Source organism: Poecilia latipinna, unplaced genomic scaffold (genome assembly GCF_001443285.1).
Source record: "Poecilia latipinna isolate Pla-1442-1.1 unplaced genomic scaffold, P_latipinna-1.0 Scaffold1007, whole genome shotgun sequence".
In the NCBI taxonomy this organism is placed as follows: Eukaryota; Metazoa; Chordata; class Actinopteri; order Cyprinodontiformes; family Poeciliidae; genus Poecilia; species Poecilia latipinna.
Window position 1 is genome coordinate 1 of NW_015113623.1, and position 24,058 is coordinate 24,058.

Here is a 24,058-nt window from a genome sequence, read left to right on the forward strand (position 1 = left end):
CATGTGCTATCTGGGTAATTATTTGAAATAGAAATTTATGACGAGATTTAGGGTGGAAAAAAATGCTTTCCATTGTATTTGACATTGGGACCAGCATAGTTTGAGAAAAGCATAGAAAATACAATATATGGACGATTTACATCTAAACTTGTTTGAGACTTTTGTGATGTCTTTTGTTTCTTTTGTTCTATTAAAACTCAGAACACGGTCATTTTTAGTGCATTTAGCACCACATTAGTTCAAAGCAAGAACGAGTCAAACCTTGACTGAAACAAACCAGAAAAACGCTGCTGAGATCTATGAAATATCACAAAAGTCAATACTTTAGACTAAAGGAACCAGCAATGAGTGATTCTAATTTTGTTAAAAGAATAAACATGAACAGGAGGTAAAGCTACACCACTTAGCATCGTTTCTGCTCTCAGATCACATCCTTCTCACTAGCACTCTGTAAACAAGATTACACACACCTTTCACCTACAAAGTGCAACGAATAAATCTTGTGCTTACGATAAACAGTGTGTGAACCCTGGCAGACGAGCAATTACTCTACTTCAAAGTTCACTGCTGTGTTAAAAGGTTCTGGTGTAGGGAGTGTCCATTTGTGAATGTGTGTGTGGGTGTGTGTGTTTGACGCCTAGACTTGCTCTGACCGCTTCACTCTCTTTTTTTTTTTTTTGTATTTAAAAGGTCACGCAAACTGAAATGACCTTTTCTGTGAGCTTGTTATGGTGAAGAAACTCTCAAGCGTCTCAGGTGTCACCCTGCTTCCTTTAAGCTGCATCAGAACTCTGCTTAGACCTCAAGAATAATCTGTCAGATCATTTTCCATCATCTTTTTCTAGACTATGTCTCACCTAACAAACATCCCGCAAATGCGGTCTGAAGTGTTGCTTGTCCCTCTGTCTGTGTGTCCCTTCAGGCTTCTCGTAGGAGCGCCCAAAGAAAAAGCCAATTCTCTTCCAAATGTCAACGAAACGGGCGCCGTGTACGCCTGTCCAATCAGCGAAGACCGCACAGACTGCACCAGGATGGATCTGGTCACATCAAGTAAGCATGATGCGCAGCTGCGTGACAGGATTACCTGCTCACTTGTGACGTGACAAAGGAAAACATATCAAATTTTTCAGGTTTTTATTTTAGTGTAGTTTTTTTTTTTTTTCCTGCAGAGCCACCTAGTGGTCAAAATGATCCATTTCATGTGTATTTCCAGATCCATCAACTGGTTGCTCTGAACTTTTTCATTAGTTTTGATAATAAATTCTTGTTTAGTTCTCCTGTGATGGACATAGGCTTCTAAAAACAAAACATTGTTTCATCTCAGTTTTTGTTTGGGATTTTTATGAAGATGGATTTGTAAAGATGAGTTTTGCTCTAGAAAGTGCAACACGATGAAAAACGACCCAAAGCCTTTACTGTGCCATGAAAACATTTAATGTTTCAGATTCAGATGACCAAACAAACTTTCATAACAGACAACACAAGTGCACTTGAAGCTGCTCTGTAACTTTTACAAAAAATTTTTTTTTTTTTTTTTTTTTTTACATATTTGTTGAAACTTCCAACACAAATAATCTGTGGAAAAAAACTGAGTTGCTCCGCCTCTTCCAAGCGCCAACTTGAAACAACCAATCAAAGCCAGGGGGGAGGGTCTTAGTACTGTCAATCATACTAAGACCCTCCCCCAATCACACCTTGTCCATTGGGGGCAAGGTGTGATACATCTTCTCCCCATCAGCAGAGCCTGTTGTGACTGCCTAAGAATAAGAATAAAACCCCAGAAATCTCATTTATAAATGAGTCCTACTTTCCTACCTCCAGGCCTTTACTTTCTGTTTGGCAGATCAAATGAATTTCCAGGATTCAGGTTTATTAATCTTGCTTTTTAAGCTCCAGGATATGAAACTTCTGGAGCTACATATATTTTAATATTCAGGTTAGGACGGTAGCTGCTCCAGTCAAAGCACATTTTCGCGGTTAATGTTTATCGGGCGTGATCGTGTCTTAAAGGCTTATCACAGTTTGGATCAGTGTTCCTCATGTTGGCTGTTTATTCAAATCTTGCAGCTGACTGAAGTGATCTGATCTGATTTACTCTTTGGAAATTTTAGTTTTTAAATGGTTCAAAGCCGCCCAAGAACATGGAAGCAGGTGGAGTTTGGTTCTTGTGAGCTCTTACTGTTTAGATTCGATCCTGTTTTGGGTCATTATCCTGCTGAAGGACCCAATGATGGCACATTTTCTGTTCAGTAGAAAATTCACCGTATTTTTTATTTATTTTTTTACTTGTGACAGAAGAAGCTTACATCACTTCCATTTTCCCTTAGAAGCAGTTAGCTAACAGAAGATTTTAAACATTATTTTCTACCAAGAGAAACCTGGATTCCTGTCTAAGCTTGTCAAAGAAAATTCCAGCTATTTCCATGTTTTATTTAGGGCCAGGACGTTTTCAATGAAATAGTTACAAAGATTTTAACGCGTTCAAAAATTGTTAGGGGCTTCACAGTGCTGCAGTTGGTAGAGCTGTTGCCGTGCAGCAAGAAGGCTCTGGGTTCGATTCCCGGCCCCGGTCTTTCTGCATGGAGTTTGCATGTTCTCCCTGTGCATGTTGGGTTTTCTCCAGGTTCTCTGGCTTCCTCCCACAGTCCAAAAACATGATTGTCAGGTTAGTTGGTTTCTTTAAATTGTTCCTAGGTGTGAGTGTGTGTGTGGTTGTCCTGTCTGTCTCTGTGCTGCCCTGCGACAGACTGGTGACCTGTCCAGGTTGACCCTGCCTCTCGCCCAGAACGTTAGCTGGAGATAGGCACCAACAACCCTCTCAACTCCACTAGGGACAAGGGTGTATAGAAAATGGATGGATGGGGAATTTTTAGTGAGTAACTATTTACTTGTAGTGAATTCCTGACTCATGAATACAAACACATCTTTCTTTTGAGCAGTGGAGGTGTTGTAGTCATACTGCAGGGAAGCAGAAAATCATGGATTTGTAAATTCCCAGAAGGTCAAGTTATAAAAAAAATATAAAAATGCTTAATTACATGTATTTTATAGAAACAGCGTAGGGTGGGAAAAGTTGTGAAACTCTTGATTTTGTGAACGAAAAGGTGGAGGGAGGGTTCCTCACTGACCGAATGCCCTCACGTGGAAGATTTTTCTCAGGAACTTTTCTTTGAAATCTCTCAGAGACCGAGAATCAAACAGGCTGTCTTTGTGTCTCGTACTCAGAACTATTTTGCTGGCAATTCAAAATAAGACTAACTCTGAACCCATGTGACAAATTCACAGCCAACCCGTCGGAGATAGTGGAGGGCATGTGGCTGGGCGTGACGGTGACCAGTCAGAGGAGCCTGAAGGAGGGACGCGTGTTGGTGAGATGACTCCCTGTTCACTGCACTAATCAGCGCCAACAACATCAGGCATTCCAGTGATACCAGTGAGGTCACTGGTATCACAGCTCAGGTCAACCTCTGGTGTCACCGGTGACACAAAATGGATGTTTCATGAAGTGTCTGTTTATTGAGGACAATTCAGAGAGCAGTGGTTCTGCACAGACCTTTCACTTGCCACTGTGAAAAACAATTACATCCTTGCAGACAATAAAAGTCAAAGCAGAGAAAAGAGGAAGGAAAATGATTCAGTAAATTGGAAATAAGTCCTGATGAGTCTCATATAACAACCATTAAAAATGTATTAAACATACTTTTGAAGACACACAGAAGATGATTGTTGTTTTTAAAGATAGTTTTTCTGTTGGTCTGATTTAATCTTCTAATTTTAAATGTTGTGTTTTCATTAGCCGTTAGCATAAAATGACCATGATTAAGAGGAATAAAGGTGTTAAAACATCAGCCTTTGCCTAGTTACATAAAGATGCGATGCGTTTCCCTGGCTGATGTAGTTACTGACATAAATTAACTTTCTCAGTAACATTCTAATTTATTGAATTGGTCTATATACGGTATGTCATAAGAGTGAGTAGATTTTTATGACATCGCTAGCTTTAAAACCGTGGCTTCCTGTTTGCAGGCGTGTGGGCATCGTTATGTGAAGATCAGCACAGGCCAGAGGCGGATGATCGGAAAATGCTTCGTGAGGAGCAACGATCTGACGTTTGACATCAACGATCTCTGGCAAACTGATAGTTATGAGCGCTGCAACCCTGCAGACGACCACAAGAAGGAGGGAATGTGCAACCTGGGCATCTCCGGTGGCATAACTGAGACTGATGTCGTCCTTGGCGCCACGGGAAGCAATAACTGGAAAGGTGGGGAGCTGGGAGCTGCTGGCCTAGCTCCAGTCTGGAAACCAAACCATTTTCCTGTCTTGTAATTGTCTGTTTGCTTTGCTTTAAAGGGAATGTCCATTTAACCTGGAGAGATCCAAATCCAGACAACTTTGGAAACAGTATTCAGAGAACAATAAAGGATGACAAAAAAAACAACATCTATATTGGTGAGTTCTTATTCTCTCATCATTTCCATTACAAAGGTTCACAAAACTGTGTCAATAATTTAACTAATATAAAAGCATTATTTTGTAATTTTGGTGTTTCTGTTAAATAAGAAACGCAGTTAAAATCACACGTGAAAATGTTTGTTGTTGCCGTGCCATCATCCTCCAATCTCTTCCTGTTGTTTTCTGCTTTGTGGTTTGCGGCAGTAGTAACATCTGGTTGTTGATCATGTGACTTAGGAGTCGGGGAACATTTTTTTTCCATTCCCATTTTGTGAAATGAACCTAATTGATACGGCCAAAAGAGCCACCTCATCCTAGTGCCAAAACGTATCCAAAAATTAGCTATTTTGAAATTGCCGTTTTTCCCTTAAGCAAATTTATTCCCGAAATGTCAAACTGTGCAAGTTTCACTGTTTTTATTTATGATTCGTGTGAATGAAAACACCTGCTTTGTTTTTCCAGGTTATTCAGTTGTTGAGGAGCGAAAACTGCTGAGTCGTGACCACAACACTGTTGTGACGGGGTCCCCCAGGGATGAGTCCAAGGGCTCCGTGATGTTGGGAGAACAGACTCAGGACAAAATCCAGATCATCCACACCATCCTGGGAGAACAAGTGGGCTCCTACTTCGGGAGCAGCCTGGCTGCCACTGACCTCAACAATGATGAGTATGTCTGGGCTCAGTCTGTGGGGATTCTAACTGTTCATTTTTACGTTCATCAGTTTTCCACCCAGTATGTCCAGCTCCAATCCCTTAAGGCTGCAAAATGCCACTTTTATAAAAACATTTTTTTTTTACATATTTGTTGAAATTATCACCATGTTTTCCTGTAATGGTAAGCTGTTTCTCCACCATTAGGATACTGAGCAGTGAGTACATGGGTATGATTTACAGCACTAAGACCCACCTCCTGGCTCTGATTGGTTGTTTTTGGTGCAATTATACAGACTGCAATAGCAGCTCAGGCAGGAGGTGGAGGAGGTCGGTCTTTTCACAGATTATCTGTCTCATATTAAGAAGACAATTAATTTGCTATAAAAAAATAAATCAAAAAAAGAACTGGTAACATTGTTGATTTGAGAGAAGAATGACACCCCAACTCTTAACCTGAGGGGAGGACCAGAGTGTAGAACCATTAAATGAAGGGGAGAATCTGTCAGTTTTGGATAATACAGGATTGGTTCCTACAAGGATGATCTCAGTTTTACCGCTCTTCAGTTTGAGGAAGTCAGAGGTGAATCAGATGGTGTTGCAGATAACCAGGAGGTTAGGGAAGAGGGTGGGGCTGTGGAGTTTGGCTGACAGGACAGATAGAGCTGGGTGTCATCCATAGCAGTGAAACAAAATGTATAATTTCTGGAAAAACAAAATACTACCAAGTGGAAGAGGGTAAATGATAAAGACTTGGGATCTCAGGACGGGGCTGTGGGGGACAGCTAGTGTGAGAGATGGGAGCAGACAGGTTTGAGTTGAACAAACTGGAGCTTCAATGTAAACATGTGCCACACATTTTTTACTCTTGTCTGTTAATTACAAATCAGTTTCGTTCTCCTTCACAATCCTGCTCTACTTTGCCTTGGTCTGTCATATAAAGTCCCCGAAAAACTACATTGAACTTTATAATTTGAAAAAGGTTTTGAAAATGTTTAAATATTTTTCTGATATTTCGTTTGTTTTTTGTTTTGTTTTGTTTTGTTTTGTTTTGTTTTTTCCCATCCCAGCTGGAACGACCTGATCGTTGGGGCTCCGTTTTACTTCGACCGTAATGCGTTGAGCGGAGGAGCGGTGTACGTTTTCATGAATGAGAACGGATCTTTCCAGAGTACCTGCACCATGAGACTGACTGGTGAAGTTTTCTCTGGGTTTGGCACTGCAGTCGCTGCCATCGGCGATGTGAATCAGGACGGATTTCAAGGTGTGACCTTCAAAATATCGTTTGTATCACATTTGTTTCGATCACTTCTAAAGCTTAGCTTAAGGATTATTTGTGTTTTGTTTAGTCCACTGCACAAGAAAAACTTAGTGCAGGAATTCTATCCTGGTCAGGAATAGTATTTGTGATCAGTATTGTTTCCTTCCTTCTGCAGACTTTGCAGTAGGAGCTCCTTTTCATGGAGCAGGACGGCTCTATATCTGGATGGGAAGTAAAACTGGAGTCTCCCAGCAGCCCAGTCAGGTAACATCAGTACTGGTTACTGTGTACAGTACGCTTGGAGCTTTTTAGTTAAGGCATTGTGATTAAAGCCATGTGTCTCTGTTGCCCTCTACAGATAATTGAGGGAACGTCAGTGGTCAATGGCAACTTCCAAACCTTTGGTTACTCCATAAATGCAGGCATGGACACTGACAACAACGGCTACCCGGACATCTTAGTTGGCTCACTGGATGAGCGTGTAGCTCTTCTAAGGTAGAAGAACAGACATATCTATGTGGTGCCGTTTGTGAAGTTGTCAAAAAATAAGTTGGGTTATTTAGCTTGGCTGAAGGGAAAAAAATGGGGGTTCATTTTTCAGACTCATATTTTCACCATGTTATTTATTCATTTATAAATGTCACAGTCTCAAGCTGATTATTTAGTTAGCAAGCCGAATACTTAGCTTGCTAGTTAAATATTGAGTTTGGAGATAAATAGTTATTTAATTAAATATTTGGTTTGAAGCTAAATATTTAGATTGCTAATTAAGTATTTAGGTTTTAGCTAAATATTTAGCTTCACGCTAAACATTTTGCTTGCTATCTAAATATTGTGTTTATAGCTAAATATTAAGTTGGTAAGCTAAATATATGGGTTAATAAATTAAGTAGTTAGCCAGGTACACATTTAACTTGCTAATTAAATATTTAGCTTGCTAACTATCTGTAACACTTGCTAAATAGTTAGCAAGCCCTAGTTAGCTTACATGTTAAAAATTTAGGAAGGTAAATATTTAACTTGCTAGTTGGATATTTAGCTTGCTAACTAAATATTTAGTTTGGAACTCAGGATTTTGTCTAGAGATAAATATTTAGCTTGGATCTAAATATGTAGATTCCTAAGCACAATCTACCAAATCCTAAGAAGAATAAAAAGAAAGTCTCACTTTCACTATTCTGGATTTTGACAAATTTAACTGTTTTTCTGACTGACCTAACAGGGAAAGGTCAGTGAGAAAAACATGGCTGTATTTGTGTGTTTCCTTTCAGAGCTCGCCCTGTCATTCACCTGACCACAGACTTCACTGCTGAGCCCAAGATAGTGGATCCTAAGAATTGCCCTGCAGCTAATCCATGGTAATGCCTCTCCTGAAATATCAAGTTATGAAATAAACCTACACAGTATGATTTTAACATATTGTATGACTTCTATACTTTTACAGCATCTCAGTGAAGGCGTGCCTGTCGTTCACGCTAAGCAACGGAAACAAAGACTTTAAGAAAAATATCAGTAAGACATTCTCACACACAATCTGCAACTTGAAATAAAAAGCTTTAAAAAAAGATGTCTTCAGAAACAGCTTGTTGATTTTTTTCTTTTTCTGTCTTTTTGTCACAAAAGATATTCCTTGCGAGGTTGAAGCCGACATGCTATACCCTAAAAAACCTCGAGTCCAATTCCAAAACGGTGTCAATAAATTCACCATAACTCTGACCCGGCCGTCTTCTAGTCCCGTCTGTCACGTCCTAAAGCTAAGTGTTGAGGTAAGGATCCCACGATGATTGCATGTGTTTTACATAAATACATTATTTGAATGTTTTTGTAGTTGTCAGTTATTTACAGAGCTTTGCAAACAGGATTTTTTTTTCACACTTTGATTATGTTGAAACACTGATGTGAAAACCTGAGCCGATATAAATATCCAATATTAATGTTGTTTGAAGAAAATGACCACAACGCTTACTTCACCAATCACTTTCACATACCATATGACCAAACTCCCCCTCTAGAAATAAATGCCAATTAAATGGAAATAAATATCAGCTGTTGATATCGACCCGTTTTTATCTATCGGTCCGATACATTATGTTGGGACTAATATCGGCTGATACCGATGTTGGTGCCGATACATCGTGCATCCCTAATCACAGACATAAACTTTTTTGTGTTTAATTGGGATTTTATAAGGTAGATTATTGTAAATTACTTCAAACAAAAACAAACAACTAATCAATAATTACTGATATCGACTGTCATGAAACGCTTATATTGAGATGCATTTTTCAGCCATCTCTCCCAGCCATACCCAGAACACACAGTACCCATGCTGATACATGGCAGTGACAGCATCATGCTTTGTGGATGCTTTTCTTTAGAAAACCTGAATATGAAGGGTGTGAAAAAAAAGGCTTTCATCTTTCAGGAGTATGACTACGGCAGGAGACTTAAAGCTGTAACTGCAGAAAAGGGATTTCTACAAAGTACTGACTCAGGAGAGCCGATTCCAAATGTACGACATAGTTTTTAGGTTTTTATCAGTAAAATTTTTCACAGTCATGTCAAATTTCTTTCTACTTCCAAATTATGCCCTCTTTTGTGTTGATCCGGTTACATAAAATTCCAACAAAATGCACTGAAGGCCATTAACGTGACAAAATGTTTAAAATAAGTCAATACTTCGACAAGGTGATGTAACCTTAAAACATTTCTGTCGAATTCTTATGAGTTGTTATGAAATCATGAAAGCTGCATGATATAACTTATAACTTTTATTTTTCTGCATAATTGCTAGAACTGTCACTAACTGTCAATAATTGAACAAATTAAGATCCTCTCCCTTTTCCCAGTGCTAACAAGAAACGACCAATGAGAGCCAGGGGGCGGGACTTAGCGCTGTCAATCAACTTCTGTGTGGCACTTCTCATCCCCTCCTCTCACCCTTTACCCCTTTGCTCCCTGCTACGCTGCAGTTAGCATAGCCTGTAGTGAACGCTAAGGCTAGTTGGCATGGCCACCGATAACAGTGGATAAACGGTTTTTCTGTAACTATAAGTTGTTTCTCCACCATCAGCACATTTAGCAGCGAGTACATAAGGTTGATTGACAGAGCTAGGACCCTAGGATTGGTCGTTTTTGACCTGGAGTGTTGCAATTCTCCAGATGGCCACAGTAGCTCAGTGAAGAAGTGGAGGAGATCGATCTTTTCACAGATTTCCACTGCTCAACCGCCAAAAAATGATCAGGAGTTTTTGCAACTGTTTTAGGGTCATATTGATGAGCTGAATCCAAAAATCACGTTGGTTTTGCTCAACCAGGACAACTTTCTGAACTATGGAGCAACATGAGCATCAAAATTCATGACTTGTTCTCACATATGGATTGGTTTCCTGAGAATCTGATCAATGAGTGACGAGGAGAAGGAGAGATTCCATCAGGACAGAAAAGAGACGGAGAATTTTACACAATGAAGATGTAATGTTCAATTCACATGAACTTACCATTATCAGTGTTTATGATTAAATTTACAAAAGTCCAAGTTTGTAACATTTAATTAATACACTCTGTTAGAAAACAGAAAAACTTTTTTAGATGAGAAATATTAATGGAAACGAACTGATAATGTCACAAAAATGTCATCAATTTAGTCAGAAGATCAGATTTCTCTAAATCTGACCTGACTGAGAAAAATTGATGGATTTTCAGATTCAGCGGTACAAAATAGTCCTAATGCCGTTAAAAAAACATAGAGGACTTCCAAAAAATATTATTTTGTAACTCAATGTCATCTGTCTCATAAACTGTCACTCCAAATATGGAGTTTTTTCAATATAAAAGTTACAGCTGTAAGGATGAAATGGAGCTAATAGCGAAAATTCAACCTGGAAGACTCCATCCCCTCTGTTCGTTCATCGGCGTCATGCTCATCTCCGACCTCAACGCTGGACCTCACCTGGCGTGTCCAATCATCAATCAAGCTCAGCATAAAAGGATCCACACCCAAGCTGTCGGCCACTTCCCAGCTGCGGTCAACCCACCACCTCCCCTTCTCCACCCACATCCTTCGGCTCTCCAGGATGGCACCCTTTCCAGACCTCCACCACCAGTGTCGGGCCCCGGGGAGAGCATCCCTAATTGGTTATCGGGATGTTCATCGAGTTCACATCAAATCTCAGCTCAGATCAGCTGCCGGGGCCCGAGCGCCAAAGAACTGTTATTCATTGCTGTCATTAAATCTTTTAATTGTTCCTTTTTCTTCGTCTGAGTCTTTCCAGATTGAAATAACACATGGGTTAATTGACAGGACCGTGTGAAGGACAAGCTGGAGCCGGTGGTCTTTTCCCTCAACATAACATTACCGGAACACGATGGCAATGCCAGAAGCATTGAGGATCTCTACCCCGTTAAAAGCCCAGAGCAGAAACTCACCCAACGAAGTGTGGTACAGAACAACATCACTCAGTTAATGTGACCTTTTATCCCCAACCTTATACGTTAGCTGGGCTGTGTGACTAAAATGCTCTCCTGACCTGCAGATAAACTTTCTGAAGGCGTGCGGCTTAGACAACAAGTGCACCAGTAACCTGCAGCTGTCTGCACAGTTTGCTCACGATAACGGAACCCTGGTCAAACGGTAGACAAAACACTCTGAACCAAAAATCAGATTAGAACTCATTGTCTCTTTAAGACTAATGTTATCGTGTTGCTCGTGTTCAGGAAGAAGCTCGCTCAGGTGCTCCAGTTCGACAAGAGTTTGAAAAGGATCAAGCTGCTGGTGGTGGTTACCAACTTTGACTCGTTTGGAAAGGTGGCGGAGGACGCCCACCTGGCCATGCTCAACGTTTCCATCCCCAACGCAATACAGTACTCTGGCGTCAGATCTGACGTAAGTCCACCAGAGGGCAGTAGAGCTCTGGTAAGCTTGCATGAGGGATCCGTAATTGCTGTTTAGAAAAGTTTTATTTTCCTTTTAAATTACAGGGATGGAAAAAAAAAAAAAAAATGAAACGAGAACAAATAGTCACCTAAAGTCTCTGAGTCATACTTTCTTTTTTTTTGTTTTCGACCATGGTCTGTGCAGAACCCTGACGTAGAATGTCGCTTTGATGTGACAGTCATGTGTGAGCTGGGGAATCCAATAAAGGCCAATGAAGAGGTACATTTTTTATCTTGTTTTTCAGACTAAGTTTCTAGTAAGCAAAGTTAGTCTGACAGTATCTCATTTTCACTTTTTGTCACATTTAAACATTTTATACAGTTAAACAAAAAGAAATCATTAATTGAAGTCCATATCATCCTGGACATACAGGAAGAAGTAATTGTCCCCTGTCCTTACTTTTTGTTCAGTTTCACTGGCCAGTAACAAAGAGATTACCTAAATAAAACCTTCCTGACATCAGTTAAAAGCTCTCAAAAAGTAACATGTCATTGTCTGATCTAGACACATTTAAGAAGAGATGAAAAACAAAGTCCCTGCCATCTATCAGTGTGAGAAGGGTTACAGAGGCGCTTCTGAGGCTTTGGGGCTGCAGCAGGAAACATAAATCATCCATAAATGAAGAAAACATGGAACAATGTTGAACCTTCTGAAGAACAGCCTCCATACCAACATTACTCCAATCAATTAGGAGGTCACAAAAAACCCAGAGCCACATCTAAAGCACTGCAGTCCAGGGTTATGATAGTTTTCGGTTTTCCATTATAGTTTGGTTTTGTTTTGATGTGACTTTTTGTTTGTCTAATTCATTTTAATTAGTTTTTAGATCAATTTAGCTAGTTTTTACTATTTACTGTTAGTTAAACATTGTTTAGTTTTTATTAGTTGTAGTTTTAGTTTTTTCATACTTTTCATCATTTTAGGTGTAGAATTCAAACAGATCAAAGTATTGTATTGTGGTTATCTATACATCAATTGGGCAATGAGAATTCAACAGAGAATTCAACAGAATATATAATTTTTTTTAAAAAAATGTATTCAATTATTGTTGTGCCACAAGTGATTCTTGAGTTTCATTGCTAGTAGCTGCCAGGAGTATAGATGAGTACTGTAATTTGACAACAGCTGATGTAAACTGTTTGTGTGGGTGGGGAAAAAAAAGGATTTCACATCCTTTTTTATTCTAGTCTATTTATTGGCCTTTTAAATAAAAAATACCCTGACCCTAACCCTTTTAAATAAAAGGCCAATAAATAGACTCATAAACACAAAAACGAAGGATATTGGATCAATAATTTCAGTGTTTTAGTTCTATAAACACGCAATCATAGTAATTCCCTATTAATTACCATTTTTATTTATTTATTTATTTCAGTAAATGAAAATGTCTTCTCAATTTCAATTTGTGTTATTTTGACTGTTTTAGTTAAGTATAATAGCCTCTCTACAGGCCTCACTTACCTCAGTTGAGGACTCCTAAGAGTTTTACAGTGCAGTTGGTATGAGGATGAGGGGATAACATAACATGATGCAAAAAGATGGTTTTCCATAATACTGCCTGCTTGAGGTTAAAGTGGCAAGTTTACTATTTGGATAAAAGTAAGAACTATTACCCAAAACACACAATCAATCATCCCATTTGAAAGGCATAAAATTAATAAAAACAAACTAAGTCAAAGTTTGATTTTTGGTCCAACATTAACCTCTGCGGTTAAAATGAGACAAAACTGCTAAATCTCAAGAAATCTTTTCAGGAGGTAAGCCCTTTTTGCAGCACATCTAGTATATTTTCTGTCATTTCAGGTGTCGCTGCAGCTTTTATTTGAGACTTCGGGCATCGATCTGTACACGACAGCCATAGAGATTCAACTGATGCTATCAACGTAAGGTCTCAATGCAGCAGCATCTTAATGGTCTGGTGTTCACTGAAGGCTAACAGGGATCTGTAAGACGCTCATGGTCTTCAGTAGCTGCTTCTGATTCTAGTTCCTTTGTGTTGTAATGCCGTTGATCTGTTCAGTCTTAGTGAGCAGAGTGACCTGAGGCCGACCATGGCAGCCCTGCAGATTGAAAGCATCATTAAACCCTCCTTTTACCCGTGAGTGTGGTCTCCTAACAGCTCGTTATGTGCATAAACAGTGCCTTAGTTGCAAAGCTATAAATATGCTGTTAACCTTTCAACATTTTATCACATCACAACCACAAACTTAAAGGTATTTTGTTGGGATTTGATAACTACAGACCAAGAAAAAGGCTGTAGGTCATTGTTCAGTAATGAAAAATGACCAACAGCTTTCAAAGGTCTTTTGTAAATAATAATCTGGTGTGAATTTTATACTGTAGTTTCTGGTTGTACTGTCAAAAGGTTAAAGGTAATTTACAGTACAGAGCTGACCAAAGGAACTGTAGTTAACAACACACCCTGTACACTGTGTAAAATTCTTCTTTGACTTGTTCAGGGAGGACTTTGAAGAGAAAACTAAATTTGGAGGGACAGTGAAGGGAGAGTATGCTATGCACAACACCAGTGATGTCGGCAGTCTGCTGGAGTTCACCTTGAATGTGAGTCACCTCCTCAACTGTATACTTAATCCATAATATGTATGCTTTTCACCCACAGTTTCCTCATCCACACCCTGACTTTGAAATAAAAAAATACATTTATATTATGTGGGAAAGAGAACTTTAATTGAGCCTTGTCTTGTGGTGTAAGCATGTCCAGGGGTGGATGCTTCAGTGCTTAACTCTTCTTTCTTTAGCAAAACTGCATCTGCTTGATGTCTTGAATATTGTTTTTGTAATCCTGGAAACTTTTGCCACCAGGTGGATATGCATGACGAGCCCCTGGGAGATATGGGGACCCTTGCCGTAGAGTTTGATTGGCCTTTTGAAGTGTCCAATGGGAAGTGGCTGCTGTACCTGACAAAGATTGTTGTTAATGGAGAATCAGAAATGGACTGCATCCCCGCCGGAGTGATCAATCCGCTTAACCTGACTGTAAGGTTCTGTTATGGCTTTGGTTTAAATGCTAAGTAATTTCATGAATCTGTTGATATCTTTTGAGTTTTGACTGATCTTCCGGTGACAGCTAAGCTAAGAAAAGTAACCAAAATTATATTTTTAGTACCAAAAAAAAATAATAATTTTTGGCTACTCAAAGCACATTTTCACAGGTTGTTGTTATGCAAAGTGATCCCAGCGGTCCTCTTCCTCACTAACTTACCCAATCCACAAAAATATTTTCCCATAAAAGACAAGTGGTTATTAGTGGATTACACAGGAATATTGTTTGTTGGATGTGTTTGTGAGAACTTTGTGACCTTTATTTACCGTGTTCAGGCAGGAAACGTACAGAAAAAGAAGGGAGTAAGAGATGCAGAACCTGGAAAGACTTTGGTAGAAAACTATTAGCCTTCTCATAAGGGGCACCTGTCATATCATAGACAGTTACATAAATAATAGTTTCAGCTAACTGTTGATAGTTTTCACAACATTTTAAAAATGTTTTAGTGAAAAAACTCAAACATAAGCACCATGCTGACTTAAATGTACAGAGGAATTTTTTGGGGGGGGGGAAACCGAGAAAGCATGGCAGATTGGTGCAACCGGTAGGAAAACACAAATCATTAACGTGCGCAACAAACAGACTTAAAGAAAACCTCAAAGCTACAAAATAAAAATAATGAAGATCTATAAGGAAATCCACCCACCTGGCACAAACAGCACTACTGCTCATATTCTTCCCCTGTAAGATTTGATGGGGTGCCCTAGTCCTAAACGTCCTCCACCATGCTATCACCACCATGCTAATTTCCAAATGTTACAACCACACTGATATTAGCATGGTTCTCCCTTCAGCATGCTAACTTTTGGTCTTTGCACTTAAATATAATGCAATGAGGCTAATAAAATGGTGCTATAGAAGAAAATGAAAAGTTTACTTTTGTCGTCAAAATATGTTTTTATTTTCATCTCTTATATGTAGCTAAAAAGTACATAAGATGAAGTTGTGTTGAACTAGCTTAAGACCTCCAGTTAAATTTAGCCTACATGGCTCTGCCCACTCATACACAACAATGTTTTTAGAACTGCAGTGAACTGAAGAAGTCTAAATGTTAGTGGTGAGTGGTGTTAAAATGGTCTCAGAGCCAAACCTATGTTCAGAAATACTCTCAGGGGGAAAAAAACACAAACTGTGTCACCACATACTGACCTCAGAAATCCCCAAATAGAAGCTCACAGTGTCTGCAGCCTACATATAGGCAGTGGAAATGATGCTGCTATTCTGAGATGAATTGTCATGAATGGTCATGTTTTTATCAGCACCAATAATTACCAGCAGCACTCTGATGTAATGTCTCTGAACTTCCTCCTTTCTTTCATCCACCCTTCTCCCTGAAACGACTTCCAGTTGTCAGAGAGCCGACCCAGCCAGGCCAGGTCCAAACGGCAGACTGACGAAAACGACATGGAAGAAAAGATTCAACTCCAAGTCGATGAGCCACAGGCGGCAATCACCCTCCACCCCTCTCGGAAAAGCTACGTTTTGGTAAGCTATCAGTGGCAGGTCTCTTCATTTACCCTCATCTATTCAACAGATTCTTAAGAACAGAGAATATATTAAAAAACTTAAATAAACACAATTAATTTATTAGAGGCAATGTAGCGTTTTATTGTCATGTGGGTAGCTTGGCCTTTCAGAATGGGTGCCTTTAAATTATATAGGCAATAAAAATTCATTTCATCCAGACTTTAAGAGAACAGATGGTGATACTCAAAGTATGCAAATGAACACTCAGCTGTTCATTCTTCTAATGAAGACTCTGAACCGACTCATGGGGAGACAGAAGCCAAGTATAAAAGACACTAGCTGCGCCTACAAATGTGTGTAAATGGCTGTCACAATCGCTGTGTTTCCATTAAATAAGAAACACGAGCAAAATCATGTGAATAAGTTTGTTCATGTGAACAGTCATCAAAAATCATATCAGTTTTGGATGTAAGCAGTTACATGAGATATATTCATATTTCAGCCATGGTGCTAGCGCTCATCACCTATCACCCAATCAAATTTGTATCAAAGTTGCAATGGAAACACTTTTTCTGCACACGAGTCACATGATCAACAACCGGACGTTAATACTGGGGCAAACCACAAAGAAAAAGATGACAGAAAGTAGTAGGAGGATGTTGGCCTGACATGTTTGTTAATGACACGTGAACAAACTTATTCATGTGTGATTTTTAATTGCGGTTCTTGTTGATTGGAAACACAGCAATTGTGAAATTGTGCTTTATTGACATTAACGGAATATAGACAAAGTTTTGCGCACGTCTGTAATGGAAACACAGCAGGAGAGTCACTTTACTTCGGCTATCACAAAGTTTCTGGGATCCGACATTTCTGGCTGGGACCTTCAAAACCTTTTAAACCCTGAAAGAGGGTTAGATAAGAGTCCTTATCTAAACCCTCTCTAAGTTCCAGTGGGGTGAAAACATAATGAGCCTCTCACAATTATGGCTACAGCTGGAAAATACGTTTCTTGGGTTTTACAAACAAAGAAGCAGAACTTATTTTCCAAAATTCCACTTACAGGGAGTCGTCTCGTCTGTTGGTGCTGATCCAATGTGTTTTTATCAATTTCAAAGTCGGTGCAGATGTCGACCCAGATGTTTGCAAACACTTAACACTTCCCTCTCACGCGCAGAGGCACCGCATGATGTTCCAGAGTCCGTCCGATCTGCAAAATACCTTACTCAGCATAGTCTGATGCAGATAATAATATGTTGACAATGGTGTCCTCAACCTTGCTTGAATCTGACGTGCTGAAAGTCCCCAGGGCCCTTGATCTCATCCGACTGACTTGTATGACACATGTCCAACTTGAGGCCCAAACCCGGCCCACCGTAGCTATCTATGTCTTTCTCTAGAGGGCCACAAAAACACAACCTTTAATTTAGCAATTGTCCCTCAATATTATTTTATCAATCAAATCAAAGTAGTTTTTGACTGTGATACACAATGTGATTCATACACATATTTCTCATTAGCATAAAGTAAAAATATTACTTTGTATAAAAAGCAAAAAAAATATCATCTTAGAGCTTCAGTTTTTGTACTGAAAAGCAAAAGTTTTGAATGATTCTAATTAAATTCTGCATTTAAAAAATATGTCGATACGTTTGTGTTGTTGTGAAAAAGCTTTGTCCTCCCTCTGTCCTGAAGGACTGCTCTGTGGGGACGGCGAGATGTGTGAAGTTCACCTGCCCTCTGCTCAACATGTCCAGGACGGCTAAGATTCGGGTCCGCTCTCGCTTGTGGAACAGCACCATGCTGGAGGTCTGCTCACCCGGCAAGATTTGCCCAAACCTTTCCACATGCTACATCTTTGGTGTTTAGAGATTGTTGTTTTTTTTTTTTTGTTTTTTTTGCAATTGCAGGACTATCCCAACGCTCTGAGCGTTCGAGTCAAAGTTCGTGCCACACTGAAGCTCATCACGGATAAACCAACCATCAAGATGGACGCTCTCGATCTGCCTGTACGTGTTGATGATGACGACAACGACACTGTCGATTACAGAAGTTTTAGCACAGATTAACTTTGGTTGCTTGTATCATTTCTTGTAGCTCACAGTGTATATAGAGCCAGAGGAAAGTGTGGAGATACCCTATGAGCTCCCGCTGTGGATCATAATTTCTGCAGCTGTAGCAGGACTTTTGCTTCTAGGAATCATCATCCTTATCATGTGGAAGGTGAGACGACTCTGGGTTTTAAATGACACTCTACAAAGTTCCATGTTATGTTTTGATATCCGATACTATTGTTGTTGCCCATTTATTTCAAAAGGGACAAAGCACATCACATAATATTCCAGATTATTATTTATTCATTTTTTCTCTTACCTGCACCAGTAAAGCTTTTATATATCTATACCTATTTATAGGCACACTTCTAGTTTTTCTGTGTTATTTTTTTTTTCTGTGTACTCCGGTAGCCAAGCAACGACATTTCATTTACATGTTCTTTGTGCAGTGACAACAAAGTCTGAAGTCTAATTAGTCATAAGAATCACATGATCAGTGATTATTTAGCAGCCATACTTTTAAGTCAGTAGAAAACGATGTTTTAGACTCAGTCGTTCTTACATTCACTGGTATTTCATTGAGAAGCGAACAGTTCACTGGAAATGAGTTCTGACCAAATGGATTACCAAACGTAACAGATTCATTTGACTGATTATTGTTCTAACCTTGCTCCTGTAACCGCTGCCCCCATTCTACCCCCCAAACAGTGTGGGTTCTTCCAAAGGGCTAGCAGGAGGGAGATGTATGAGGCCAAAGCCCAGAAGGCTGAGATGAAGATCCAGCCCTCAGAGACAGAAAAGATGATTGAGGACTACTAAGGCCTCCATGTGTTTTCCCGACAGCACTCACCAATGGGGCCTTTGGGTAAAGACACCCCTCAGAACTGATCTTTCTTTGTTACAGTGCCGGGCAGACAGAATAAAACCTCTTTTCTTTTTTTTTTCTTTTTTTACATTTTGGTAAACAACAACCACAAAATTCAATGTTTTGGAATTTTAGAATTAATAAACCAACGGAAAGTTGAGTAAAATTGTGAGGTGAAAGGAAAAATATGATCAATTTTCAATTCTTCCAATAGATTCTCAAATTGATTTAGGCCTGGACTTTGACTATGCCATTCTAACATGAGTAGGCTTTGATTTGAACCACTCCCATCCAGCTCTTGATTGTATGTTCAGACTTGCTGCAAGGTGAGTCTTCACTTTTGGTCTTTTGGCCCCTCTAACAGCTCCATCCATCTTCTCTTCAACTCCAGCTTGAGTAGCCTGGTCACTGATTGGTTGAACCAGAGAGCGCGGAGAGAGGAGGATGTTAGCGTCTGCTGTGATGCTAAGACGGTTTTCGCTTTATTAATGCATGTTAAGGCATGTCTGGTGCTTTAACTTCTAAAATGGGCGGTTGTGTGTCATTAGTCTCAGGTCCTCACAGATTTCAGCTTTTTGCAGGTGTTTCTGGTTGCTAACCTCTGCAAATCCTGGGACTGTATTGGTGCTTTAATAATTAAAAACTAATAATATTAAAAACTTAGCAAGTTTTCTGGGGAAAACACTGCATGCCAGAACAACTCCAATCTTCACTGGTTCTCATTTAGGGATAATAGAGTAAAGTTGACAGACTACCAATTGGCAACATACCTTTTGGATTTGTAATTTACAAAAATAGAAGATATAATTATTGAACACCCTGAATTATTTCCCTTTCACTTCTCAATTATTTGCCCCTGTGTGTTGGTCATAACAAATCTGAACAAGACATGTTTGTGGTTTTAAGGGGACAAAATGTAAAAATGTTCTTGAGTTGTGAATACTTTTGCAAGGCACTGTAGTTCTAATAATCTCAGGTGAGGCTCCTTTCCCCACTGGGCTGTCTGTCCCCTCAGCTTCTAATTATTCTAACTACTAAATCTTCCAACTTTCTTTCAGGCAGATTAAATCGACTTCCCTCTTGACTCTTTGGGTTCTGTTCTTCTCTTTTTTCTCCTTCTTCTCCAGCAGGCCGTCGCTGCTAACAACCTGTTTCTCTGCTGCCCTGTAATCCGTAATCTCCTCTGTCGTTAATCCTGTCTCTCCTGTCGTTTCTGCTCATCTTTACAGCCTTTTCTAAGTGTATTTATATTTCTGCTGCTTTTCCTCCGTCTTGCTAGCTTGGGTTCTTCAAGCGAGCCATCTACTACCGGGTAATGCCAAAGCACCGTGGCGTGAGAATTCGCAGAGCTGAACGTTATCAGTTCAATCCGGGATTTCAGCCAGAGGAGCCACAGAAAAAGTACTGGATGACCAGCTGGACAGAAACGCAGCATTGCTACTACTGATGCCTTTGAACCCCTCACTGCCACAGAGAACACTGGGCCTTACTGAGCCTGACTGGGCCAGACTGGGCCTGGCTCGGCTGCAGGGACTTAAGTGCATGGACCTACTGTGGATGATGCATTTCCTGTTTTGTTTTGTTGTTTTTTTTTTCAATTAGTATTCCATTTTCTGAACTTTTTCTGTGCAATATGCTGAACATTTGGAGAGATTGTAATTTGTTAAGTACTTTTTGTTGAATGCAGTGTTGTACACTGAAATCCATGTTGCATCCAGAGGTAAACTTTTGTTATGTTTTTAGGTATTAATGTGTTAAATCTGCATGTAACTTGTCATCTTTTTTAAATGTTTTTCTTTTTCTTTTTTTTGCTCAGTCTCTCAACATCTCTTTGTGTGGAGCCCCCTAAAGGACATGAGGGGAAATGTTTTCTTTTGTGTTACCTTGCAGAGGTATTGCATTCACACACAATAAGTTTTTAGTATATTTAGTAGTCAGATCATGAGGCATCCTGAATACTGAAATTAATTATCTAAAATTTTATATCTTTTTTTTTCTTTTTCAGATTAATGCACCAGGTTTCCATTCTTACTCTAAAACAGAAACTTTCTATCATGATTGAAAGAAAAAAAAATACATCCAGACTCTTTGGACTAATTTTGAATTATTTTCACAGGGTGTTACCAGCATCTGATAGTCGTTTTCATGTGCAGTCCTGATTTTAGATCAATTTTCAACCAGTTTTTTTTTTACACCAAAGAGTTTAGAACATATAAATTTGTTTTCACTCAGGATCTTTAAAGGTGTTCTTATATACAAATTTAAATTGGGTGTATTTATTGTGAGGGAACACACAATCTGAGGGAATGCAATATTTTTACGAGGTAACACATAAGAAAAAACTTCCCTTATGTCCCTTAGGAGGCTCCGTACTTTTGTGCATTGTTATTGTTTTCTTTTATATAATCTCCAAACAGGTCTTGGAGGTCTAGATTTTATATTTTGACAACATCCACTCCGTTATGAGTTGTTGACTGTCTTTGCTTGAATGTCAATGTTGGAAAAGCATCACAAAGTCTGGTAATCCTCAGATGCAGGATAATTTTTGTTATATTTCTGGTTTTATATTGCTTATATCACTCACATTTTAATTGTCCTTCATAATTTCCACATCAGGTTTCACCAAATCGGCAGATTACACTTGATTGTTAATTTATTGCACCATGCTGAGCTAACACAATAAACAGATGCAATGTTGATATCTTAAGCATCTCAAACAGGGAGTCTGAACACTGGAAATGCTATTTGATTGTAAGAGTGTGGATGAAATTGTACATAATAACAAGTTAAACTGACTGAATGAAAGCATGTTTCTGGCCTTTACTCTCATTTTTCCATATGAAACTGTTGACCAACACTGGAACCATGAATTTCAACTGCAGCACTGGACAGACAATGGTCTTTATCTGTGATAAAATGTCCCTTGGAAAAGTTAGACTACGATATAATTTCTGAATTAATTTTTCACCTTTAATGTCTAACTGCCAGAGATGGGAATAAATTTGGGAGCAGCATCTTGAGGTTCAAAACAAGAAATCGTTCTCATTTTAATGAGATATAAATCTTATGTTGATTTTGATATAAATCTCATATCTTCTAGTCTAAAAAAGAAAGGTATTCACAGTAAATACCCCTTGGGATGGTTAAATATCATCTAGAAGAAACAGAGAGAAGGAGGATTCAGAGGGAACCCTTTATGCTTTTTAAGAAGTCGTAAACTGTCAGAGGAGCGTATTTTATATACAAAAATTAGAAACTTTCTCACTATACTAGGTTTTATGTGTCATTATGTGAATGTTACTGCTCCAGCCTAGTTCTGGCAGTTAAATGCCTACATATAAATATGACCCACATATTGTACAATTCATTTGATAAATACATTGCTAAAAAAAAGTAAATAAATAAAAAATAAGATGATTCACTCAGGTTTTCTAACTGTGCACACCCTTAAATTAATACTTTGTTAAAGCGCCATATCCGTTTATTTAAAAGTGATCTTTGATAAGGCTTCTGCTTATCCAAGCTATCTGTACAAACAGTGTACTTTTGACATTTCTAGAAGTTTGTCGCTATGCTAAGCCCTTTGGCTATGCTAAGCCAAGTTTTGCAGTCCGCTGTCAATGCTTTTCTTTACTTAAATGCAATTGGCCACACCCTCACAAGAAGGGGAACCAATCACAGTCGCCGCTCACAGCTGGGATTTGGAGTTACGTCATCTTCCTAAAGTGTCGCGAGCTCACCTCCGCCTTTGGTTCAAACAGAATGGGTTCTTTGCACGTACGGCGTTGACGTCATATCTGCATGATGCGGATGTGACGGCTCACTTGTTTCCGCTTTGAGTTACTATGATAGCTAGAAAAGACAAAGTCATATTTCAGACGCAAAAAAAAAGCAATACTATGAACATTGTTCTCTTCCTAATATAATGGGCTTTTAAGCTTTCATTAATTTCCAAACGATCCTGAATTAAGAAGTCGGTGGCTTGTAAATATTCGTCGCTACCAGTTAAAGCTAACGCCGCACAGCAAAGTTTGCAGCCTTCACTCCGGATCAGCTTCTTCAGCCTAAAACTACCGGGGGAGACGGATGGTAAATAAATTAGCCGTCCCTGAGTTATTTCCATGGAATCACTTCTGTATTCAGCCTTAAAGAGCGAGTTTATGGGAACTAGTGAGCAGACCAGAGCCAGACACCCCAGCTACTGATCCGCCTGTACACACTGCTGTAAACACCGTCCTATCTGAGCTCTTCACAAGAAACATGCAAAGGTAATAAAACGAAATAACATGGAGACATTAAGCAACACGGTAATATTTTTCTAAAAGCAACAACTCTGAACCTGAACAGTCAGCTAAACCATATCTCTGACACCAGAGCTGCGCTACTATGAGGCTTGTTGTAGTGATGGGCTATCTGAATCCAGGCTTCGAGGCTTGTACCGAGTAAAAAGGGGGCGTGGCCGATGAAGCCCCGCTTCGAGGCTTGCGTTGTCTTGCTGAAAACCACGTGACTGGCAACAAACGAGGCCTCGCATTGCATGGGTCACGTGACTGCTTCATTTTGCGTGTCGGTTTTCAAAATAAAAGCGCGATGACCCTTGCTGTGTCATGGGTTGTTGTCCATTTGGTCACGCATCAGAGGATATTTGTCTTCAGTGGCCAAATAAAATGAACATTGACCAACATATTCGATGTGTATTGATGATGGCACTCATCAAAATGTTTGTTACTGGTTTTCTCAATTGTAGATTATGTTGTTTTTTAAATAACTATATTTTTGTGATTTTATGATGTAAATCTCTCTGAACTGGATTGTTGCTGAAACCTGCTACACAAATAAACTTGATTGTCTGAAATGGAGCCAGCAACATCTGACATCTGAGAATACTTTGAGATTATCCTCACAATAAAATTCTTCTTAGATAATAATTAACCCTCCAACTCCCAATTTCTCACCTTCTGCAAAGTTCCACTATTATCTGATTAGCAAAGATATATCAGTCTTGCACAGCAGAAACAGATTTAATGCTGTTGCAGAACTAAAATTCAACATGTATCCAAATATGAGGGATCAGAGCCAATTAGAAATCCAAGAAAAAGTGAACGCCCCAACAGACACTGCACTCTCAAGACATTAAAACATCAATTGTCTTTATTGTCAAATCCGTCTATGATATAAAAGAAAACCCAACACAACCACTGATGTTCAACATAAACCAGGATTAGATTGGTTACAAATAATTGTAATAATTAAGACATCTGACAATTAAATATGGTTTCATTGATTATCCTGTTACTAAACATGA

At 39.2% G+C, this 24,058-nt stretch overlaps 1 protein-coding gene and 1 long non-coding RNA gene across 5 annotated transcripts; one reads left to right on the forward strand and one right to left on the reverse strand.

The window, feature by feature from the left end:
* Positions 1-862: 862 nt before the first annotated feature.
* Positions 863-21,569, forward strand: itga3b (integrin, alpha 3b). 4 transcript variants are annotated; one of them, XM_015050719.1, is made up of 25 exons: positions 863-1,050; positions 3,286-3,368; positions 4,027-4,264; positions 4,354-4,452; positions 4,918-5,122; positions 6,177-6,370; positions 6,543-6,631; positions 6,726-6,862; positions 7,639-7,725; positions 7,812-7,879; positions 7,991-8,133; positions 10,671-10,808; positions 10,903-11,000; positions 11,084-11,252; positions 11,439-11,522; positions 13,107-13,186; positions 13,324-13,401; positions 13,763-13,865; positions 14,127-14,300; positions 15,715-15,852; positions 17,530-17,643; positions 17,745-17,843; positions 17,932-18,057; positions 18,597-18,753; positions 20,033-20,121. In XM_015050719.1, the coding sequence occupies exons 1-24, from the start codon at positions 876-878 to the stop codon at positions 18,705-18,707; spliced, it is 3,030 nt and encodes a 1,009-aa protein (XP_014906205.1). In that variant the 5' UTR covers positions 863-875; the 3' UTR covers positions 18,708-18,753; positions 20,033-20,121. The 4 variants fall into 4 exon arrangements, with proteins under 4 accessions (XP_014906205.1, XP_014906202.1, XP_014906203.1 ...); XM_015050716.1 differs by lacking the exon at positions 18,597-18,753 and having other exon boundaries at positions 11,448-11,522; positions 20,033-21,569; XM_015050717.1 differs by lacking the exon at positions 20,033-20,121 and having other exon boundaries at positions 18,597-18,914.
* On the reverse strand, positions 1,567-23,395 carry LOC106958684 (uncharacterized). The gene is made up of 4 exons (XR_001427197.1): positions 23,385-23,395; positions 16,988-16,993; positions 9,171-9,286; positions 1,567-1,588 (listed from the first exon to the last, which is right to left on the reverse strand). It is a non-coding gene; the product is annotated as an uncharacterized LOC106958684 (long non-coding RNA).
* Positions 23,396-24,058: the final 663 nt, after the last annotated feature.

What these genes read in the sequence shown, in the direction of transcription:
- itga3b (XM_015050716.1), top strand. Translation starts at nt 876, where the DNA reads ATGCGGTCTGAAGTGTTGCTTGTCCCTCTGTCTGTGTGTCCCTTCAGG. An exon ending in TGAAGGAGGGACGCGTGTTG is followed by an intron (nt 3,369 to 4,026) that starts GTGAGATGACTC and finishes TCCTGTTTGCAG; the next exon opens with GCGTGTGGGCATCGTTATGT. An exon ending in TGGACGCTCTCGATCTGCCT is followed by an intron (nt 17,844 to 17,931) that starts GTACGTGTTGAT and finishes CATTTCTTGTAG; the next exon opens with CTCACAGTGTATATAGAGCC.